General features: G+C 42.4%; 1 protein-coding gene across 8 annotated transcripts in view; it reads right to left on the reverse strand.

Moving 5' to 3' along the window:
- Window positions 1-24,497, reverse strand: part of MBNL2 (muscleblind like splicing regulator 2) — a 157,269-nt gene that overhangs the window by 15,492 nt on the left and 117,280 nt on the right. The window contains exons 6-9 of one of the 8 annotated variants that reach the window (XM_059144490.1): window positions 19,614-19,667; window positions 18,794-18,947; window positions 11,625-11,660; window positions 10,223-10,317 (exon numbers count right to left, since the gene is read on the reverse strand). In XM_059144490.1, the coding sequence (XP_059000473.1) occupies window positions 10,223-10,317; window positions 11,625-11,660; window positions 18,794-18,947; window positions 19,614-19,667 (339 nt within the window). The remainder of the gene's footprint in view (window positions 1-10,222; window positions 10,318-11,624; window positions 11,661-18,793; window positions 18,948-19,613; window positions 19,668-24,497) is intronic. The other 7 variants (XM_059144493.1, XM_059144488.1, XM_059144494.1 and 4 more) reach the window with 7 other exon arrangements.

A 24,497-nucleotide genomic window follows, 5' to 3' on the forward strand; every position in this document is an offset into this window, starting at 1 on the left:
TTTGGAGAAAAGAAGGAATCAATTTTAACATCCCTGGCTTTCTTTTAGATTCCTCAAAAACCTTTCTAAAGTCTACAGGAGGAAAGCAAAGCTATTGACTATTCAAAAACAAATGTGTAGTCAACACACCCAAGCCACACTGTGGTTTGGCAGAGGACAGGATGTGGTGGTAGAAGAGTTTTTAACCCTTACGTAACGTTGAGGAGTCACTTAACCTTTCTAGGTCCTTCTCATTGTGCAATGGAAGGTTAGGGACCTTGGGATGTTCTGCCACTGGATCCATGATCTTGGCCAAGCTCCTTGGCTTCTCGAAACTGCCATTTCCTCATCGGCATACTGGGGATAAGAACAGTCCCTTTTAGGGCCATTTTGGGTTTTAATTTTAATTCTGTGAAAGACTTATTAGCACCATGTCATATCTCCATAAAGGAGAGCTGCTGACAAGTCTGGGTGTTGTCTATGGGCTCTCTACTTTGTGGACCGTTGAATGACCATTTAAAGCACATTCTCAGGAAGGCAGTGTGGTGAAAGGAAAAGCAGTCCTCTAGGAAGGACACAGAGAATTGGGTTCTAGTCCTGGTTCTCTTAATAGTTGTGTGACTTAGATAAGCTGCCCTGATGACGTGGGTCCCTCTTCCAATTTGTAGCTTGCACCATAGCTCTCTTTTGTGTGTTACCAGGGAGGTATGGCAGGATTGTGGTGAATTTGCCCCTATGACTTACTCCTTCCAGGACTAGGAGTCGTCGATGCTGGTCTTGGGTCAGACCTGCCGTGCTTGATGCAGCCGTGACTCTGGGAAAATGGGGGACATTTACAATGTCCAGCTTAATGATGTTGCTCCCAGAAGTGCATTGTGGTATATGGTGACGAGTGTCTGTATTTGATTATGGGAAGCTCATCGATATGCGCTCTGAGAATCCCTAGAAACTCCCAAGTGAAGGGCATGATGATAAGAAGAATATAATTACTGAAAGTCAAAGAGACCAAAAGCACCCACATATTATACCTGATGTGGAGGCATGCCAGATTCTAAATGCTAGAACAACTATGGTTCTTCCAACATCAGAAAATACCAGTCAACAGATTGGTCCTTCGTGGTACAAATAAAAGGGAAGATGTGTCAACAAGAACCATTCTTTCCATGTGAGTCACTGGAGAGAGGTATGGTATGGCAGGGTCAAGGAAGTTGGTAAAGGTATTAGAGAAGCTGGAGAAGACCCTTAGAGAGCCCTGAATTTCCCTGATTCTTAATTATTCATCCTTGCCCATACTGTCTGTTTTCACGCTATCCCAATCTTCAGTGAGGAAGTAGCTTCCTCCCCAGGGAACCTGACCTTGGCCTGTCCCGGCTCATTTCTACCTGCTCACTTGCAGTGGATCAGTGTTTCCTAGTCTCTCATTTAACATCCCACCGGCCTTGCTCTCATCCTGCCCTCCCAGAGCCTCAGCAACCAATCCCTCCATGCCTGCGCGACTTGAGTTTTCCAGTCCTGACCAAACTCACCCTCTGCTCACTCCCGCTCTCTGCAGCGTGGCCTACCGCAGGTCGTTTTGCCCACGTGAGCAAGTGTCCACCCCCTTCCCAGAGATCTAACAAAATCATAGCTGTTTTCTTTGCCTCTGCTGCGGGATAAAGCTCAGAACTGATTCTGAAACTCCCGTCAGAACCACAGAGGCTATTGGGGAAGAGGCTGGAGTCAGGGGGGAGGCACAGAGTCCAGGGGCAGGTAGACCTGAGGTCACATGCTGCTCTAGTACTGATTCGAGCTCTGGCCAATCTAAGCCTTGATTTTGTCATATGTAAAGGAGGCAGAATAGGACCCACCTGGTAGGGTTAAATACGGGAAGGCACATAAGCAGGATGGTGGTGCCTCGTGCCTGTGGGTTCCTTTCCCCTGACCCCACGCCCATCTCCAGCCCTTACACTTCACACTGGTTCTTCTCTGTCAAATTCCCACACATTCCTCAAGACCCACCTCCTCATCCCTTTAGGGGTAAGGGCCCGCCATGGAGCGTACTTCCCATGGAGTACTGTTTGAGTTTCTGTTTCACTTTGTGACAGTCCCTGATCGCTCCGTTTCTCTGACTAGACAGTAACCCCGGGTAGCGAGCCCTCCTCCACACTGGCGGCCTCCAGAATGATCAGCAGGCTCCGCCACGACTGACCTTGGAGCCATCGCCTCAAGCCCTGTGGCCCAGAGGGAATGCTCGCAGAGGCTGAGAGGCCAGACCGAACGCCAACTGTCTGCGACATGGGGTAGCATCACAGCCAGTCCGTGAAGGAACAGTCGGGGTGGCTGCCGTCCCTCCTCCTCATCAGGCAGCAGTGAGGCTCTCTCCTCCCCATCTGCCCACACAGAAAGCCTGGCAGCTCCCCAAACACACAGGTAGCCGTGCGAGAGGGCGGGCAGCCGTGGCTGGACTTGGGGAGGTAAAAGCCTGTAAATCAAAACTGTACGCTGTTCCTAACAATTTTTTATTAAGACTGAGACCCCGGGGCACCTGGGTGGCTCAGAAGGTTAAGCGTCTGCCTTCGGCTCAGGTCATGATCTCCAGGTCCTGGAATCGAGCCCCAGGTCAGGCTCCAAACCCAACAGGGACTCTTGCTTCTCCTTCTGCCTCTCCCCCTGCTTGTGCTCTCGCTCGCTCTCTCTGTCTCCCAAATGAATAAATATCATCTTAAAAAATAAAATAAAAAAAAGACTGAGACCCCCATTTATCTTTCAATCCTCGAAAATGGATCTCAATTCCTGCCCGGTAGCTCGGCTCTCTTTCCTTAGAGATTTAGAGCCGAAATAAACACGTATACCGGATGAATCGTCCATCATTCATGCTGCTCAGAAGAGAAAAACCCCCAATTCGGAAAGTTGGACATGATTTTATTAACATCCACAAAAGCCCATATACTCCTGGGCAAAGAACTTCTCCATCTAAAAAGATCCCCCCCAGCTTCCATCAAAATGCAAAAGAGGGTGGGATTCGAGGTATAATAAGCAGGACGGTCCACTAGGCAGTCAGGTTCCACAGAAGGACCCTTGACATTTTCTCTTCAGCTGCACCAAACTAGAGCTGATTGCATGTCTTTAGGTGCAATCTACAAAAGAATTCTACCCAAGTGTCTTACCACGAGGTGTAAATTATTCATGAAAAATGGAAATGTACTAGATGACAACACTTACGTAACTAACTTAGTCTTCCCTCAGAGTCCGCAGATACATTTATTAATTAAGCCTCATGGTCGTTTGTCCTGCAAAGCAGCGGCTTTCGAGGCAGAAAACGGAAAGTTCTACTGCCCTCTTCTTTTCTGATTTCTTGAAGATAATTTCTTGAACATAATCTGCGCCTGTTGGGCTCTCTGAGATCCAAGACCCACCTCTCCTCCAAAGATGTTCTGACCACACCTGATGCCAAGTCTGGTTCCCGATGCCCTCGCCACACTGCACAGGGCATTCACACACATCATGCCGAGTAGCTGTGACCAACAGCGCTCACCGAATGCAAATAACACAATTTCAGAAATTCATTTATTTTTTTTACTTGAAGAGGTAGGGCAGGCTCCCATCTCCACACACCCATGTGCACATGCACATGCACGCGTGCGTACACACACACACATACACACACTCTCTCTCTTACTCACTACTGCTGTTCTCTACAAAATACTTGATGGGACAATTCTGCCTCATTTGAAGCTACCCAATCCATTCCATCGGCAACAAGTCAATGGTGGCTAAGCAGCTTCTGCAGTCTGGAGTCTATTGCCGGGATGGATAGACGTCTCTACCCGAGTACTAGCCAGTGGGGCTGGATTCTGACATTTGCTGTCTGGGTCTTTCTGGAGCGCAGTCTAGTCGGGCCCCAGCTGCTCTGCATAATTATCTGTTCCTGGGAACCAGCAAACAGGGAGGAAGGAGGAGTCTGAGCTTCTGTATGTGAAGGCCAGTTACTACTCTGTGTTCAGCAGAGGAATTTCACAGAAGCCTCCTCCCCAACCCCTCCCCTGCAAAGGCTTTGCAGAACCAAGATTTTTCTTATGAAAAAAATAAAAAAATTGAAAAAACAGGCTCCAAATGGGTCAAGTGGTGAATAGTGGGGGATGTTTAATGCCTCCTACATTTATCCAAATATAGTCCTGACAGATGGCTTTGCATAAGAGATTTTTTACAAAACTCTTTGAGATGAGAGTTTAAGTAAAACACGACCTTACCTTTCTAGATTTCTTGGTTAGTACAGGCTAACTTACATATCGGCTAATCCTTATACAAATAGTTTTATGTACAATTATTTGTGAGATAGAAGTAAAATCTGATGGTTGGAAGCTTTTTTTCTTCCCTCTCAAGTTATCTGTAGCAGGCCTGATAAAACATAACGTGAATCCTGCTGCATGTAATTATTTTATTTTTTTGATACAATATTGTTGCCATTGATGATCATGTATAGTAAATTTATGCCGGGCAGGTGTGAAAAATGAGATTTTCTGGCTTATCAAATATTCTAATAAATAGAGGGTTATGTGAGTATATTATTAACTAATTTTCAATAAATTCTTCTCAGGTCAACTTTCTGTTGTTTGGATTTAATCTCTGGGGGAGTGTTCAAACATGTGACAAGACCTAGAGGTCAAAATTTTAAAACCTCAATCATCACTTTCTGTAGATGTGATTTTTTTTTTTTTTCACATCTTGCCAGAAATAGAATTTGTTTTCACAAGCTTTGAAAGTACTGGTGGGTTGGTTGGTCCATAAAGAGTTTCCTAATAGTCAAGGGTAGGAATTTTTCTTCCCAGCACAGGCTCAGCTCCCAAAATGAATTAGATGGATAACTGCCCTCACTGTCCCCATAAGCCCTCACTGTCGAACATGGGCGATGACTATTCTCACCACGTCTAGAGAGACTCTTTCTTCTGAGCAAAGGCTTGGGGGGTCTTTGAGCTTTCTGGCTCTTAAGTGTCACTGCGGTAAGAAGGGGGAAGCCACACATCAGGGGTAAGCACACTGGAGACATCTGACCAATGAGTGCGTTCAACTGCAGTCCCTGAAGGGACTGAGTCCTTCAGGGGCGATTTCCTGTGGCTAACCCTTCATGTCAGCCCCAATTTCTTTTTCTGCCACAGGACATTTACAGGGATGGGTTTTGCCATAGTATGAAAGAGTTTGTCCATTTGTGTTGGGTTCAAAATAACTCTCTCCACGTCAGGGGCAGAGGCAAGGGAGAGGCGGCCTTTACCAGGGGCCACCGCTCAGTTCAGCTCTTGTTAAAACCCCTCACTGGTCTCCACAGACTCTCGCGCCTCAGATCTGTCTGCTCATTTCCCCCAGAGCTCTGTGCTATCACTATCCTTCCGGAAGACCTTCATCGGCCCAATCAGGCAAAAGCCTCTGCCTTGGCATTGAAGCATCAGACCCGGCTGCAGCCAGCCCTACACACTGAAGCCCTGACTGATCAGACTGTTGGATCTCGGCCTCAACTGTACACTTCCCTGCCCGCCTGCGAGTGGGAGCCTGCCCTTCTGTCTTTTGGGCAAAGATGCTCAGAGGAGCGCATGGGTGGAGTCCTTGAAGGACTCAGAGGCCGGAGAAAGCATGTCTACCTGCCGGGGTGCAGGGAGAGCCTTGCCACACAGATTGTATTTTAACTGGACCTTCAAGGATGTTATCAGGTAAAATGAAGAAACTCTGTATATAGATGAACAGGCTGATACTTAAAATGCAGTTATTTGGAATTTATTTTCTCCCCTCTTGAGACAGATGTAGTTTTGAAATAAAAACCAATAAAGCAATGACAGCACGGACTATTATAAGAATTCAAGTTACAGGAATTTCCATCTGTACTCGTTTTGTTAAATAAAATATCTTACAATATGAAAAAACTGGGTAACCCAGTATACTGAGCAATCTTTATGGCTTTTAATGTATCCTGAAATGAAATCTGTCCTACTATAGGCATCTAGAGCCTTACACATTCTGACCATCTGTGAGGCTGAAACTGACTGATTTAAATGGTATTCTCATTTTCCTTTCTGATTTTCCTTGTTACCAAGCCATTTGTTGGCTGATGGGCAGAACTCAGAGTAAAGTCTAGGGCAGTGAGTCACACCGAACAAGCCCATGAGCCCGCTGCACTAGGACTAATGATGAATTCTTTTTGACTTCTTATCTTCCTCCTTCTCATCTTCCGTGTATAGATACTGCTCGTCATTTTCAGTCTCCTCACTGGTTATGATCTCACACAGAATATTCACATATGGTTACATATTACAATTAATAAATATCTGCTAGAAGGTTCTAGGTGGGAGCCGGTTAGTACATCTCCGGCTTGAAGCCAGCCTCTGGCTCGGTTCATCTCCCTGGCTTCGGAGTGACCCTGGTTTGAGCTGAGACCCCTTTACACTGTGTTGCTCTTGGGTCTCACGTGCAAGATAGTTGTAATTGGAGAAAGAAGTGACTTTTGTGTATTTAGAATGAGGAGAAAGATGGTATAGCATGGTGATTAAGATTAAGGCTTCTGGAACCAAACTGCCTAGGATTCAGTTCCAGCAAGAACCTAGATTGCTTGACTTTGGCCAACTTAGTTAAACTCTGTTTGGGTTTCACGACCTATAAAATAGAGATGACCAAAGTTGCCCTCATGAGACTGCCGTAAGGAATAAGAAAGTCTATTTGTACATAAATACCCTCTCTCATATCATATAAAACAGATGGTATGATATATAATGTAGTATGTAATATGTCATATGAGAGAGAAACCAATAGAATAGTAACAAGTCATTTGTAAATAATAAAACTAGGTAATAGTAAAATTATTAAATACAATTTGTATATTAAGGTCCAAAGAAGTCGTTGCTAGTTGGGGCGCCTGGGTGGCTCAGTGGGTTAAAGCCTCTGCCTTCAGCTCGGGTCATGATCCCAGTGTCATGGGATCGAGCCCCGCGTCGGGCTCTCTGCTCTGCAGAGAGCCTGCTTCCCCCTCTCTGCCTGCCTCTCTGCCTGCTTGTGATCTCTCTCTCTGTCAAATAAATAAATAAAATCTTTAAAAAAAAAAAAAAAAGAAGTCGTTGCTAGTAAATGTGTTTATTGTATTTTTGTTTCCATATCTATGCCCAGAGCCAAACAATCAGAATAATTGTTTTATAGTTCCCCAAAGTATTTGGATTTTGTCTTTGTTGAATTTCAAGCTTCAAGTCTAAGTTCAGCTGAAACTTTCATTGCCGGCACCTCCAGGAAGCCCTGAGGATAGAATTTACAGCTCTGTGGCTTGTTCATCTTGGCTCACCATGGGCTGACAGTAAAGGAAACTGGACTGAGGATCTGTCTTGGGATGTTCTGGTCTAACTTCTGTTGTCTATGAATGACTTGGATCTAATTACACATACCTATGAGGTTTGTACTATTTGAACCGACAGTCTAAATTGATCCAATGAACTGAAAGACTGTCAAAACTCCAGCATGTTTTGTGTTAAAGACAGATCACTCCACGAAGGAGAAAGGAGACAGGATGCTTAGCACACCCTGAGCTCTGAAATCCCTACCTCTGCTTGCCAAGTGTGCTGGTGTCTGCCTTTCTATCATCCCAGAATCTGGGTCCAGCAGAACAACGAACAGTGTGACCACAGATCTGCAGGATCTCGGGGCTAGAAGGGACTTCGGAGGTAACCTAATGCCAGGCTTCTTTCACAAAGGAGGAAACTGAGACCTACTGCATTTAAATGACACTTCGTTCATGCAGATATGATTCCATTTGAGTTTAAAGGGTGAAATTAACAAAAGGATAGTTTGTCATGTCACAGTCATTAGCAATCTCTGACTTCAGGAGCTCTGGAAAGATTTCTAAGTCCTTTTGCAGCTGCTTTGGTCTTTGAAACTTGTTGAAATTACGTAAAACACATTACGCCTGAAAAATTTATATTTATGGCTATTTTTTTTTCTGTGGTTTTCATCAAGAGCTGCTAAAGGGTTTCTCCTCTTCATCACTTAAGTGCAATCCAGCAATTCTTACATCCGATAAACTGCAAAATGCAGGGTCTAGGATTCTCGAAGCTACTGTCTGGTACCTCTTTAATAATATTTCTTTAAGTGTAATTGAAGTTAAATCTGTTAGTTCCTTTACCAACCACAACCTCTAAAGTGATGTATTTTAGCTTCTGCATGTCCCAGATCCCTCCTCTTGCTTCCCTACACACAAACCTACACATATATGCTCACAAACTCTCCAATTTTTTTTCCACCAAAGGGAGCCCCCAAAATCATTAGGCTGGAAGAAATATTTATGATATGTGATTAAATATTTATCATAACAACGGAATTTATCCTCAAACTCCAAAGTATTCCTTCATTTTGACTTCCTTTCCATTCTTAGGAAAGGTTTCTCAGTATTAGAAGGGCTTGACTTGCTGGGCGCCCAAGTGGCGCAGCCAGTCACGTGTCTGACTCTTGGTTTCAGCTCAGGTCCTCATTTCAGGATCCTGAGATCAAGCCCCACGTCGGGCTCCGCACTCAGCACGGAGTCTGCTAAAGTTGGTCTCTCGCTCTGCCCCTCCCTGCTGTGCGCTTGCTCCCACAGATAATCTCCCTCTCTCGCTCTCTCCCTCTCTAAAATAAATAAAGGTGTCCCTAACTTGCCATCATAATGAATACTACTATGTTATAGATGTCCTCTTATGAAAGGACTTTGTCACAAAAATTCTGTCAAAAAACCACAAAAATGTGGTTCAAGAAGACAGGACTTACACATAAATATCCAAATTTCTAGCTTCCTCATAACGAACGAGCAAATGAAGAGGGTGCTCTGAGCCCCGTAACGGAAGGATGCAAGCGTCCTCTCTCTCTTCCATCCCATCATATCCTGTGACTCTTCCCCAGCTAAGAAACGTATTTGCTATTCTTCGTTATATCTGTTTGGAGGCTGAGTTGGCTTTCCTTAGAGGCAACCTGGCCTTTCTGAGGTGGCAGGTGAAGAGCTAAAGAATTAGCAGCAGTTTGTCTCTGCCTCTGAGGGCACACGTGGGATTGCCTCCCCCCCCCCCTTTCCTCCTTCATCTCAATTCAGAGGACACAGTCAGACCGATCAGGGCGTTTCCCTAGTGTTCCTTCATTCAAGTGCACTCACACTAGTCTTCCCAGGGATGAAACCTACGGCCCTGGAATCACTCATTCACTTGAATGTAGAAAGTATGAAGCAGCCTTTCCCCCCGCCGTAGAAGGCAGCATGGAACCTACCACTGATGCCCCGACATGATCTCTCCCAATTTCTCCCATTAGCTCGGATCTTCCCTCCCGCTCACTCCTATGTCTCTATCTTTTACCAATAAAGTTGATAAAAAAAAAAAAATTTAAGCTAAAAACAAAGCCAAAACCATTGCTCTTGTATGAAGGGCAAGCATGCGTAATAATGCGTTTCTCTAGGCGAGCTTGGGCGGGTCGACGCTCGCCCATCTTCATGCGCAGCTCCTGGGCCAGGAGCACAAGTCTGTGAGCTGGCTGGCTGGGGTTAGGGGTACAGTCAGCCTGTGATTACAGAGTGGAAAATGGCCAATTGGTTCTCACTGAGAAACAGGACATCCACGGTCTTCCTGGCACATGCGTTAAGTCAACAGAGTGAAACGGCCCTACTCAGTTATATCCAGCCTTTGTGAACTCAGCGCCCCGCGCCCCTCTTCCAGCACGCCTTGGCTCTTACGCCAGAATCTGGACCAGTTGTGAAGTGGGAACCAGTGACTCTGGGGACACAAGCGACCAAGGTGAGATGTTGGCAAGCATCATTCAGACCTTAAATTTGACACGAAGGCAAAAGGGGAGACTTCTAAGAGGAGAATTTTCTTTTTCCTCCCCAACAGAGATCACGGGGTCTGAATGAACTGAATCGAAATAGAGCCAGTTTTCAAGCACCCACGGGCGAGCTTTTACGATTTTTCTCTGGCAATTCACAAACCACTGGATACGTAAATGCTGTACTAAAAGGAATTGAAGCCTGTCAGGTTAATTACACAATATTAGGTACGAAAACAAACAGTGCAACACAAAACATAGCTACATCATTATTTGCAGTAAATGTTAACTCTAAATAAGTGCAACCTGTCCATAAATGCTTGCTATAAACTAATTAAAAAAATAAAATTTGATGGATAAACATGAAAAAAAAATTCTCACTGAGAATTTTTTTTTTAAATATCAGCACTCATTTAGAGTTTGGGATTTGTGAAAGAAAGCTTTAAAAGGAGCAAACCTGATTGGCTGTGGCTGTTGCTGCGAAGGGGACACTTGTTGCAGGAGTTGTTGCTGCAGAGACAGTGGCTGACGTAGCGCTGTGCATCATGGGTACTTTCAGGAGGGGAACCATGGGAGCAATGAACAGGAGGGTGTAGCATTATGGTAATAGAAGTGGTATTTTGGCATGGTGAATATCAGAGCAGCAAGCCATCATGGGTTAAACCAGCAGATGGCATGCAATCACAATGCAAAGCAAGGAAGCATGGGAGAGAAATAAAAAAGGGAAAATAGCTTATTACAAGTACAATTAAAGGAAGTTTTAAAACATAATCAGTGATTCCCAGAAAGGCCAAAGCAGACTACTTTGGTTGATGTATTTATTGACATTTTTACTTATGATGATTTATCATTCCCAATTTGGAGCCTACGGTAGTAGGTACTAATAGGTTTCTTCCAAAAATGTGAACTGTAACGTCCAAAGAAGTAAGACTATGGGATACTCGGCTTTTGTCATTCTAAAACATCCAAGGCTCAACACGTAGGCCTAATTTGGGGTAGGATGGTCTCTGGAATTAACTGCCGTTCAATTGAACATTTTGTCAATCAGGGACCGCTTTTTTTGAACTGAAATTGCTGGAGGTTGGGGTTTATCCTGGATTAATAAACAGTACAGCAAAAATCATGGCCTTGATATAAATTCTAACGTAGTTACTGCAAAATAGCCAGGCAAATTTGGCCGATGTTTATTTCTCTTTATTCTAAATGGAACACATCCATATGTCCTAAAGACAGACTTTTGTACCAAGGCACTGGATGTGTAGAGATACTGATATGGTATTAAAATTTAACATCTAAGGCGGGGGTGGGCTACAGTCAAAATAATCACCACAAATAAATTGACACTTATAATTAAAAAGGACGCTGAAACAAGGCAATTCAGACAGTTGTTTTCAAAATACATCCATTTATAATTTTTAAAAATAAATACTTCTGGGAAACTCTGATAACTCTAACACACAGCAAAGAGGAGATAAAGGCACACCACTATGAAACTTTAAAACATTGATGAAATTAGCCTGCCTTTCTGATAAAGTCAGCTTTTTTTTTTCCTCTTACACTAAACCGTATAAACTCTAAAGAGAAACAAAATACAGATCATTAAAAAGCAGTACTTGTGGTTTTATGTCTGGCAGTGGCTGTTCTAGCACAGTGGTTATTCTGGTCACATTAAAACGATTATTTTCTTAAATAATACAAAAGTACATCTTAAAAAAACCTATACATTAACTCTAAAGCCAAATAAAGCCTTCAGAGCTACCATCGCCTAAAGCATTTCTACCATCTCTGAAATAAATTTCAAGCAAGTGAAGGTACTGTACATAATAGAAAAATACAAATAAAAAAAGGTTGAAACCTACCAATACTGGTAGCGGGAGTCATGCACAAAACTGACCCTGCGTGTCATGCAATGGCAGGTGGAAAAAGTGAATAAAGGGAAAGAAACAGGTTAGCGGTTTAGAGTTAACATTCAAAGTGAGATTGAAGCACAACCAGAAATCAGTAGGGTTAGTTAACACAGTCCTTAGAGTTATTCACGTTTTTAGTATAGAGACAAATATCTCTGACTTGTTGGAAGCCAATATTACTCAAAGCTCACTCCTTTGATACTTTTCACTCTTTTTACTTGGCTCCATCGACATGATTCTTCTAAAGAATGGCATGTGACAATGTCGAGAGTGTCCTTCCTCTAAGACCTCCAAGTATCGTACAGACCTCATCGAGGTAAACCTCCAAGGTAGGAAGTGGGTATTTTACAGATGAAAAATCTGAGGCATAGTAACTACTCCAAGGTCATGCATAGTGGGGACCTAGGGTAAGGCTGGAAATAGAATTCTACTCCTAAATCCAGGTCAGGGTTTGTATTCGTTGGATTACACTGACCTTATTGCATTAAACATGTGTTTGATTGTTTGGTTGTTTCGTGTTAAAAACAATGTGAAAGTCAAAACAGTAGCTAAGACTCTGTATCCTCTAAATCAAAGCCTCACGGGTCAGGTGACTTTTAGATGATTGCCTGGAAGCCCTATAGCACAGGGAGGGAGACTGATGTTCTTGTGACAGAACGACCCGGCTGTGTACATGATCTGTTTTCATCACAATAAAGGAGCCTACAGAGCGTAGAGGCAAAACCGTACAGAGCTGGGGCAGACTTAGGACTGGGCTAGCGACTGTGTCATGGCAGCTGTTAGGTGAACCCTGAGGGAGATCTTTGGCAAAACTCCTAGGAAATCTCAGGTTGGTGTCGAAGTGGCAGGGGGAGGGAGGAAGATTTCAATCCCTCCGGGGAAGAGCTGCCTTCCCTGTGGTGGCCATATTAATGTACTTGAATCTGTAAACTCTGACCCTGAAGAAAAATGTATGTGGTAAAGCACTGAAAAACGGAATTATCTACTTCTGGTTCAGTTCCTTAGGCTAAAAATCAAGGTACTCTGAGGATTACATACCTGAAGATGGGGTATCATGGAGGTGACAGAGGATTCGTTTTTAATGAATGAATGAAAAGTCTCTGTAACAAATGGGTGAACCCATTTAGTGTTTTAGAACTGCCCTCTGAGATACCAGGTGAAGAATGTGAGAGGCGTAGACCTGTGTTCTCTCTGCCGCACTGTCCACACCTGAGAGGTACTTTCTGCCTGATCTGTATTTGGGTCAGGCTAAGTTAACCAGTCAGGGACAGAGGCTATTTATTAATGGACTCTTCAGCAAACATGTGCTAATGAATCCTTTACACGCACACACACGCACACACACACTCCTCAAAATCCTTCTCTTTCTCTAGCCCTATCTTTCTAATCTTCATAAACAAACTTCTGGACAATTGCCTGCTCATAAATTTTCACTTCCTTGATCCACATGCTCTTCAACCTTCTCCAAGTTGACTTCCATATTCAGATCTCTCCTCCAACTGCTAATGTCCTCAAGAACTCCCTCTTTCTGCAGTCAGTAGGATCTCTTCCATCTTCATCTAATGCGAATTTGCTAACATTTAGCACTTGGCCACTCCCTCCATAATAAACCACACTTTCCCCTTGGATTTCTAATAGCACCCCACCCCGTTCTCCCCTCCCACATGCACAGACACCCACACACACTCTACATCTTACATGCTAGAGCTTTTCAGAACTCAGTTCTGGTTCCTTTTCATCTACTCTGTGCTTTTTCTGGGCCTATCATTCAATCCAGCATTTAAATACTATCTATAAGCTCAAAGCTTCCAAATTTATGCATCTACCTTCCCTCTTGAAGTTCTCTGCTCCGGCTCACCAATAAGCCAAAGCAATCCTCTTTCTAAAATGAATCTTATATTGGTCTGTCTGTACATCTCCACTGCCACTCTTCAGGTCCTGATCGCCATTATCTCTAGGCTGGGCCATGTCATGATGTCCGAACTGGTCTTCCTGCTCGCTTTTCTGTCCCCTGCCTACTCTGCTCCACTCTTCACCTTTCTAAATACAGGTCTCTGCTGGAAATGATTCACTGCTTTTTCATTGCATTTAGGATAAAGACCCCCTATGGTTCACTCTCTGACTATCTCCCCAGCTCCATTCCAAACGCTTCTCTGAGGGCGGGCACCGTGACCCAGGCAGATTAGCCTTTCATTTCTTTGAACTGAACACATCACACTTTTGTCCTACTTTTGGGCTTCCCACAAGCTGTCCCCTGTGCCTGGAATAATCTTCGTCTCACTCTTTTTCATCTTCCTGGTCTCAAGGTACGTATTAATTCTTTAGAAAAGCCATTCCATTGTTCTTTTATCTATCTCCATCTGCCATTTATATCAGTTTATTATTTTCAAGCTTACTGAACTCTACTCTTCCAGTCGTTGGCCTTATAAAGCATTTAAGTTATATATTTATACTGACATTTATTGGACATCTCTCTTCCTCTCCTGTCAACTCTGGGAGGGCAGGACTCATGTCGGTCTAGGTTTCCGGGGCCCAGATTGACAGGGGATCAATCGGTTGAGTGAGGGTCCTTAGTCATCAGTGAGTGTAATGGGAGCACTTGGTTCCTAAAATGTATGAAAGCGCCTACCTCGTCAGTGACTTCATTTTAAAGAAAACCGTGGCTGGGTTCAAAGTCATCCCTATACAAATTCTGCTATTCTCTTGCATTCCAGTGGGGGGGGGGGCGTGGTTCTTTCCTGTGTCATGGCTGTGAATGTCCCAGGGTTGCAAACCACCACCACCAGCCTCTGTAGCCACGCTGACCTGGGACTGAACAAGTGACTTTAGCTTCAGTTCAGGATGTGGTTGAAATGCTTGACCAAATTCATGTGATGAGCCCCTCACCCACCGTGGTCTGAAAGTGATAAAAATATTAGAAATGCATAGCTTTGGCTGTGCATGGCCTTCTGACTCAGTGTCAGATTCTGCTCCCTGTCTTTTCTGCTCTGCACCCTCTTCCTACTCCTTCAGGACTTCGCTCTGCAGCTAACATGAACGGCTTGCAATCCCTCAAATACGTTCTGCCCAACCTAGGCTCTCCCCCGCCGGCCTGGGATGCTTTTCTGCCACTGCTAAAAATCTTCCTTTCCAAGTCCTAAGCAAATTTCTTCTCCTTCGAACAGTCGCTTCTTTCTCAATTTCCCTTGTCCCCATCACCCACTGCACCTGCTGACGGCCTGAACACTCTGCTTTTCTCTGCACTCTCAAATAGCTTTGCAAGTGGCCCAAGGGGCCCTTGACGCTCAGCACTGTATTGGTTTTTCCTAGTTCTGAACTCCTTTGTATTCTCATTACTGGGTCTGGAAGTCAGAACTTTCTCTGTGTTCAGGAACTGATTGCCCAATTAAGGGGGGGCATAAATTTTGCTATCATTGTACACGTTCAGTTTCCACCAAACACGGACAAATCTTTCACCAAGGTGTGTGATAGAAAACCTTATGTAACCTTATGATTTCGGATCATTAGGCAATAATAATACTAGCGCTTTTCCTTGTTTTACTTATGCTGTGCATGCAAGCTAATGAAATAAATCAAAGAGGGACTCAGTGGGTCTTTCTGTTTTGAGCAGCTGAAGCATTCCATTAAGGCACTAATTCTATCCACAGAAACTTCTCAACTGTTCTCTGCTGCGGTTGCACAAATATTTCAACTCTTGAGTCTGTGAGTCAGGATTCTTTGCATATTTCCACGCATTATGTATTCACCCTGCAGCACAGACACACAGCCTCAGTTTTCCCGTCTGCAAAATGCAAATAGTCATGCCCGCCACTGGCAGAACTATCTTGAAGAATAACGAGACAATGCCTATAAGAACACTTACAGTAACATGATAAACCTGTCAGAGAAATGCCGAGAATTATTACCCTGCTGTTTTTGTGAGTGTGTGTGGTTTCTGCCACTGGCCTAATGCAGCGAAGAGAAAGTACTAACTCCTGGATTAAAATAATCCCTATCAAAAAAGGAGACAAGGAAAAGTCTCACCCACTACAAACGTGCTAGGGCATCAGCCAAGGTGATAATTATATAAGCATGGTTTTGGAGAAGAATCCCATATTTTGAAGAGTGTTTTATATTCCTATCTCCACATCCCGGAGGCTGAATTCCTAAAATCCAAATTCACATGGTGTCAATGTATGATATCGTATATGATATACGTATATCGTATATCGTATATCGTATATCATATACGATATCATATACCGTATGATGGCAAAACTCCACTGTGTGGAAGAGACGGCAGGTGGACTGACTGTGAGGCTCACGTCCCACGGTCTGCAAATACTGACCCCTTATGTCATACACCTGCAACGAATTCAATGTGATATACTAATTATACCTCAGTGCAAAAAAAAAAAAAAAAAAAAAAAAAAGAAGAAGAAGGAAAAATTAGGGATCTTAAAAAAAACAACCCCCAGATTTTCACTATGAATGGCCTTTCAGAAAAGGGTAACCTCCAGGAGTATGTAAGATGTTCCGTGTTTCATATATATGATCATTGTTGACAGAAAGTACTTACAGAAAAATCAAAACCTGTCCGTTTAAAAATAATGGGCCCATCTTCTACCAAATTGCAAAAATGATTTTTGAACATCGTTACTTAATTTGCAGAGATTTAAGACAACGGTGATTAACAATGAATGATTATAGTCATTACTGTTTTAAAATTGAGTTGAAAATGTGGTTTATGAGTAAGAAAGCCCAAAATAAAACTATAGCCAAAACAAACACTGAGATTTCTGTTGGGGATTTAAATGGGGGAACGATTATGCTAACTTCTTTTTGATTAAATTGTTTTCTCTTTCATCATTTAAGAAAAACATGGGAAAACTTCTTAGAAGCTGAAATACCGTTTCAAAGCACGATAGCCATGTAGCTGTTCACTATGATACTGATATCATGTTACAGATGGAAACACTTATAATTCATGGAATGAAATAGGCTAGAACCCACTTTTGGGCTCCCAAAGTCCACACAACCCTGGGCTGCCGGACAAACTGGGACAGTTTTTTAAAGGATCCAGCAGGGGGCAGAAGTGCACAACCACAGCAGCCCATACAGCCTCCCGGTCCTAGATGCAATCATTTCATCAATAATAATCAGGTCATTGCATAAGGGATGTTTATCCATTCTTGCTTTGGAAGTCTTTAAATGGTTTCCAGGTGAAAGATTTTTTAAATGAGGATTCCTACAGTGATTTAACAGAGCTGTCATTATTGGACTGAAGTGTTAAAAATGAGTTAGAGGCCTTCAGACTTTCACACAACTTAGGTCCGAGGTTTCAAAGGCATTGCCAGGAAATGGTACTGAAACTGCTACCCAATCTCCAGAAACACATTTGTCCATTGATGCTTAACCCCTCGGTACATTCCTCCCACATTCTTTTCTCCTAAGATATCTAGTGATGAGATTTATGAAGTAAGACACTCAAGGAAATCATAGAAGACCTCGAGGTAAGTTAACCCACTATAAATTATTTTACAAACATGTTACATCCAGTGGATTACAAGTACAAGTCCTGCGGTGCTATAAACCTGCTCTGAAATGTCACTGGCTAAGGCTGTAATCCACCAGGAGGGAAGCCCAGTTAAGCACTGACATAGAGACTCACCCTACAGGTCTGTAAGTCTCCTTAAGAGAAGAGCAGAAGTGAAATATGAAAACTAAACACTAAGAACAATTTGCTTACATGACTTATATGTTTACTATAATAAATATCATTAATAGGTTGATCACTGTTTTCAAAGTATAGTTTTTATACAAAAAACACCACAGAAAAATTTCTTCTACTCCCTCCTATATTAATTCCTAATAGGCTACAGGATTTAAAGAGAAGGATAATAGACCTGAAAATTCCAACCACGTGGATTAGGACCAACAAGCTCTTTGTGATAAAATTGTTGTTCATCTGTATTTACCTTCGAGTCACTCTCAAGGGGTGACAATTTGGACTTCAAAACTAAGAACTGAATGGACAGTCTCCTCACAAAAGCCCAAATCATTCTCTGGTTCTTTATTTTTTGAATACTAGGAAATTTTATTTATTTTGAGACTATTGTCCTGCTTCTCACGCAGACCAAGGAAGTCAAAACCATGATCCATTTAAGGTGACTCTGTGTTAGATGGTGTACGTAGGTCTGTGGTCGGGGAGGTGGGTGAAAAATGGGGGAGGGTTACCATGCATTATGCCTTTGTTTCTTCACTTCTATCTGCTGGTTTATAAGTCTGCCAAGCTCTACGGAGGACTCTGTGATGCCACGTGTGGAAGCTGGGTAGTGCCATGTCATGGGACGTTGGCTGGACTGGTCACAGGGACACTAGGTGCCGGCTCTTTGTGCCACCTTGGGAAGTCACCTCCCACTTAGGGGGCCTCAGTTTTGTCATCTGTAAAACAATCGCCTGCCTGAGGAGATCATGAAGAATCCTCTAAGCTTCAAGATTCTGTGATTAACAGAATTCATCTCTTAGTGGAATGATGCAGTTAATGGACCTTAGCAGTTACTGTTATCAGGCATTGGCTTAGAAACCGAGGATACGAGCTCTATCTACTTGTGCGCTTGGTGAAGTTGAGAAGGATGGCGAAAGAGAGAGGATGAATGTCAAATATGAATAGAGGATTGCTTTAATTTGAATAGCCTTGTCTTTTTTTTTCTTTTAGTGCTCGGAACAGGAATAGAAAAAAAAAACAGGTTAGTACTTACTGCAATTACTATTTTTAGGTCATTCAGGGTTAAAGACAAATCTCAATGGTCACACAGAAAAAGTCTCGTTGACATAAACGATTTTACACAGCATGTGTAAATGCGAGAAACCAAAAGGCCTCCCTGCTCCCTGCCTCTCACGGGTTCGGCCTGTCACTGGACTCTACAAAATATTTGGCTGTAGGAGCCGAGCAGCCTTTCGCTCGCATTCCGAGCACAGTACAACTAGCTCGATAGCTTAGGACAATGACGAGTCTCAGGCTGTACTGACTGTACCTTTCCAAGCAAACTAGATGCCACCGAACAGCTTAAAGGAATGAGAAGGAAGCACATGACCAGAAGGGCACACGGACACGGACTTGGAACTGTCGGGGCACGCACCTGTCGGGATAAACGCCGCGTGCTGCTGCAGCTGCGCACTGGTGAGAGCCTGCTGGTAGTGCAAGACGCTGGGGTTGAAGACCGTGCTGGCACCGTTGCTTTTTTCAAGTGCTTGTCTCTTTGGTAAGGGATGAAGAGCACCAGGAGGAAAGGCCTAGAGGCAGAGAATGGGATAAGACATGTATAACTCAAAGTAACCACACCTCCAGGGTCCGCAGAGATCATCAACTACGACATTCTTTTTCAAAATGACAGCTAAGGAGATGCCTGTGCCATGCACCTTAATTTAAACAGCGGCAATGTCGGGTGAGTGAGGATTCGTTATTGGAGAGCGAAAGCATGATTTCTGTAACCCAAAACGGTGGCATCTCAACTAAGGAAAAGAAAAACTATCAAGCAACACCAACAAAATAAATAAATAAATAAAGGGAAAAAAAATTTAAAAATGTTTTCAGCTTTTAAAATGAGTTAAACTACTCTAAGGGATGGGGGGAGAAGCATTTGTGTTATCATTAATACCTATTCTCTTCGGTAACTAAACAGCAATTGCTTGGATTTAGAGGTTAATAAGAACTATAAGGAACATTTTCCGAGGCAAGTAATATAAATTTGCTTCACTCTTTTGGAAAAGGTATTAAAATTTGTTAGGATTAATTTATTTCACATATTACATATGGAAATGAGATGGCTAAACACCTGATTGAATTTTCTCCATTAATCAATAATAATGATTGTCTGCAACCAATTTTACAAGTAATACAAATCTCAGATGGTTCTCTGAAAAGCTACATGCAAAGCGAAAGGTGAAAGGTCAAAGTACCAGGTCTACAGATGCTTCGAGAGGTCGCTTCATTGCTTTGGCAGTCGACTGAGTCTTTTAATAACAGGCAGCGAGCACATGATGGCAGTGGGCCAATGGGATTCAAGCGAATTAACATACAGGTAAACAGCAAGCAGAGGTGCATCATGGGAACGGCATTGCATTGTGGATAGGTGAGAAGGAAAAAAATATTCTGAATGCAATATACAACGTACAAAACACTAGGCATGCACAACAACAAAAATGTTCTCTAAAGAAATGAATATTACACCTTAAATTAGTATCGAAGCAAAAATGCATCTACTATACCTTAGTTAAAAGCATATAAGAGAGTAAAATATAGATGTTTGAAATTCAGGAAAGTTAATTAAAACAGCAGCTTGCATACACACCATAAGCATTTTTTATATTGCTTCAGAAAAAAATGCAAAACTTTCGAGGGCCATAGGACTGAAGAACTTCTGATAAGTTAGTTTTCGAATGTAAAGTAATGAATGCACTAAGTATAAGATCCAAGTCAAAAATAAAAGATATTTTTTTCAAATTCTGTAAAAATAATTTTTAAGGAAGACCTAGCCTAACAAAATGAAGTGGCAAACTGAGACAAGAAATTCAGGCAAAAAAATATTCAAACACAAGATTATTGAGGCAAAACTGTTTGGGTTTGGATCTTAATTTTTTGTCTGAATCGTGTGGATAATTGTCTCAATTCTTCTCTTCAGTCTGCTAGCATGAATCTGGCAATGAGGGAGCAGGTTCCAAACTTGGGTTTTGAATTTGAATAGTAAGTTTCTCAAATTTCCCATTCTCGATCCATTGTACTATTTCTACCGACTAACTTATCATCCATTCTGTTTTCTACTACATTTGAAATTGTAATTCAATTTATCTCAATCAACTTACCGGATTACATTAAGAAAATACCATTGAAAAAGGTATTTTGTGTTCTCGGTTATCAGAATCATTTATACTTAATAATTCTGTGTGTACTTTGAGTTATAATCAGTGACCAACCCAGTTAATGAGAAGTGGAACTCTCAGCTAGAACAACAGCTAAAAATAGCAAATAGCTAAAAAAAAAATAATAATAATAATAATAAAATAAAAATGTAGAAAAGAACTGCTTGAAATACTAGATGGAAAATAATATTTTTATAACATACTTTGGGGCAGATAGTCTCATTTAAACAGCTGAAATAATAACAAAGATTGATTGAATCTTCACCACAATGAAACAATTTTCCTAATCCTTGATAATTGCTATAAAAGATGGAAAAACTCTATGATGGAATTCTGTGAAAAAAAAAAAATCAAAGGAATAGCTCCAATGCAAATAAAAAATGAAATACCCCTTTTCTATGTGTAGCACAATAGGTAAATCCCTAAGGTTTGTGTAATCAATACAAATTGTGATATTCTAAGGTTCTGAGTTGGAACTACAGCATCTGACATAAAGTGGGACAGTACTAAACTCTCAGAATGGGAAACAATGACATTTTCCTTTGCAAATCAAGGGCTTTTCATCATCATTCGATGATTCAGGATCAAAAGTACAGAGCTGACAGGAGGTAAGTTAAAGATGGGGGGCAGGGTGGGTAGAAATAAAGTGGGTAGGGCAAGGATTGAAGGCAGAGAAGAGATTTAGAACAGCCAACAGAGACAAGTTTTGGAAGCATCTTGAGAGAGGCCATATGAAATCAGTGTTCTGAAAGTAGGGTCACAACATTTCTAAAACCCAGAGAGCTCCACAATAAGAAAGCTTATTTGTACTGGACAGTCGTTCTTCAGATAGAAGTTCCCCATTACGTGACTCCCATGACCCCATGTTCATTTAAAATCTTTGGTTGCTCTAGAGTTTTTAGATTGCTAAAGAATGCAATTCTTTAAGCTTAAATTAATCTGTGCTAACTATATAAGACTGGGCAGCCTGTTCTCCCAGAGTGCTCTGAGCACACCAGCCCGGAATCATTTTGGCCTCAACCTTCTAGAACTGAGTTCTGTTCTCTTTTCCAGTTCTGGGGAGTTTGAGAGCCAAAGCTGCTGTTCGGTTGATTTTGTCTGCTGGGCTAACTGGAAGACCGAGTATGTCTCCAAAGGCTGGTATTTATGAACAAAATTTCAACTTAACAACGCATCACTTAATGAAGTCTCTGAGTAGGAAAAGAAATATTAAATATTTCTCCCTAGGATAATCACCTGGAAGGTTAATATTCTTTTTTTTTTTCCTGATCTTAGGTTGATGAAACTTAATGTCCACAGAAATTAGAATAATCTAGAAATGTGAAAAAACTGAGAGCTTTCAGCTGAGCTGGACGGCAACAGCTTCTCCTTTTCTCCCACTGCATAGCGTGGGTTATCTTTACTAGATGCATATGTCGGGTCTTTTCAAGGAAACGCTAAGGTTCTGGAGGGTTGAATATACCTGTCAGTATCTTGCACACCTCGTGCTTTAAAGCACATGTGTAGAGTGTATTTTTCAAAAAATCTGGGTGGATTAATAATCGCATTATAATATGGTTTTGGGGCGCCTGGGTGGCTCAGTGGGTTAAGTCTCTGCCTTCGGCTCAGGTCATGATCTCAGGGTCCCGGAATCACATCCCACACCGGGCTCTCTGCTCAGCAGGGAGCCTGCTTCCTTCTCTCTCCTCTCTTGCCTACTTGAGATCTGTCTGTCAAGTAAACAAATAAAATCTTTTAAAAAATGATTTAAAAAATATGGTTTTGTAGTACACAGACATTCTGATCTAGCGGATATCTTTGGCATAGCTATTTGGCTACACTGAAAGGTCCTCAGGCTCAGACTAGACTCGAAAGATCACCGAGCCTGTGGGTCTTGGGAGCTTCCATAAGTACCTAAGCAGAGAAAGCGGTTCTCTTTAGTTGAGCCTCTACTCTGTGTCAGTCACAGGACATCCATTCTTGCTGGCCTCACCAACATTTTGGATGCCCTGCCCTCTCTGCACCCTCTGAAGTTTTATGTACAAGCAGCCAGGTTTTCCTTTCTCTGAGTCAAAGGACAATCCAATTGCCAGTCAAGGCGTGCCAATCAAGGGCCCATGCTGGGCATTAGGGGCAAAGACCAAATCTGAAGAAGTCAGAAAACCCTAACGACAGTGATCAGAGCTGCCATTTTGATGCGGAAGAAAGGGATGTGGACACATAGGATGGAATTCAAAATTCCTTTATATGTTTTCTTGGACAGTTGAAATTTCTCTAGCTGATGGCAGCTGGTCCTGTTTCCTTTTACAAAATAGGAATCTGTGTAGCCCCATTTGGAGTGTGTGAAGAAAGACTTCTTGCTTGAAGATCAGATACCCTTTGTGTGAAAATTACCAAAGAGAAGCTCTGTCTGGCTTATTTTCACATTAAAAAAAAAAATCTGGTGAGGATGATGCTCAGGTTTTAAGATGTATTGTGAAAGAATCGGGCTCCAAAGGAAATAAATGTCTCCTTTTCTGGAATCAAAGCTTTAAGTGCGTTTTCAGGGTCCAATTAATCAAAAGAAGGGGAAATCCCTGGACAATAATACAAACTGCATTACAGAAATTCTTTGTGTTGGGAGATGGAGCCCAGGTGAATGGAATACTAATATCTTCTGACAGCAATCATCACTCCCATTTGTTCTTTTAAATAAGGAAATAAGAGGGTTTTTTCAGTGTATTGAGTAATCTTGCCGCTGGAGCAGGAATACTTCGACTTTATCCAGCTGCATTGAGGCTGGTTCAAATGAGCCTCTTGCTTCAACTAAAAAGACATGACAGATTCAGTAATTTTCATGTCACTGTCAGAAAGAAGCTGGCTTTTGTCCTGAAACTATATTCCTTTGGGTTGTCTCTGAGGATGTTGGAAGATCCCCTGAAATAACAGAACTCCAAATTTGGGCACAGTATGACAGTCCCGGGAACTATGGTAACTAAATATCCTGACATCCACGGCAGTAACCTCCGCGCCCCTTGACGAGTATGATGTGCCAGTGTGTGGAAGAGCGCCGGGCAGGGCGCGCAGAGGGGTACAGGCTGGGTCTTCGAATATATCAGGTCGAGGAATGACATGTTGGGGTCAATGGTCATTTCTTCTCTTCTCCCCGTCACCCACCACTGACCTTTATGGGCTGCTCTGTTCCTTTGGTGACTGAAGTGTATACTGATCATGGATGTTCCTCTGGGTGCTTCTCATAAACCAGCAGATACAATCAAGGCGCAGAGAAAATCAGGGCTCAGTTCTCCGGTCACGATTAGTACCAGCGGTTTGTTGTGGCAACAGGTATTTAAGGTATAGGAACTAATTTTTTTTTATACCCTCAGAATCTCATCTCCTACCCCAGTGACCAGCGCTGGCTATTGTGAACCAGACTGAGCCAATCATGGCATGATATTTTTCTAACCATGAAGACAGCCACCAGAATAATCTTTTTTTTTTTTCCAGAATAATCTTTAACTGCTCTTTAGTTGTTCGTTTGTTTGTTTTTTCTCATTAGAACTGCTGTAGAAGATGCTATTTTCCTCTCCTGTCAGAAAACAGAAGAATGTGTCCCCACAGAAGTCTAGACCCATGGTCACTGTTGCATTGAAGACAGAGCTGATATGCCAAGGGAAGCAGAAAAGAGAAAAAAAAAAAGCGAGTGAGAGATCTACTGATTTTCCAGTTTCTGGATCAGGTGCCGCTAATCTCTATTCGACTTCCCTTTGGAGAGCACCACATGAAATCTAACTTTTTAATTTAAGCTACTTCAGTTGGGTTTTTGTCTCTTGCAGCTGGAGTCCTGACTAGCCCTGGGGACATACCCTTGGTACCTAGTTATGATTTATAATGTCAGCGCAGTGGAAAAAAATGTGCCTAACAATCCTAAAATAATGATTACAGCGGAAAGTTTTATTTCTTATA

This window comes from Mustela lutreola, chromosome 13 (genome assembly GCF_030435805.1).
Source record: "Mustela lutreola isolate mMusLut2 chromosome 13, mMusLut2.pri, whole genome shotgun sequence".
NCBI lineage: Eukaryota > Metazoa > Chordata > Mammalia > Carnivora > Mustelidae > Mustela > Mustela lutreola.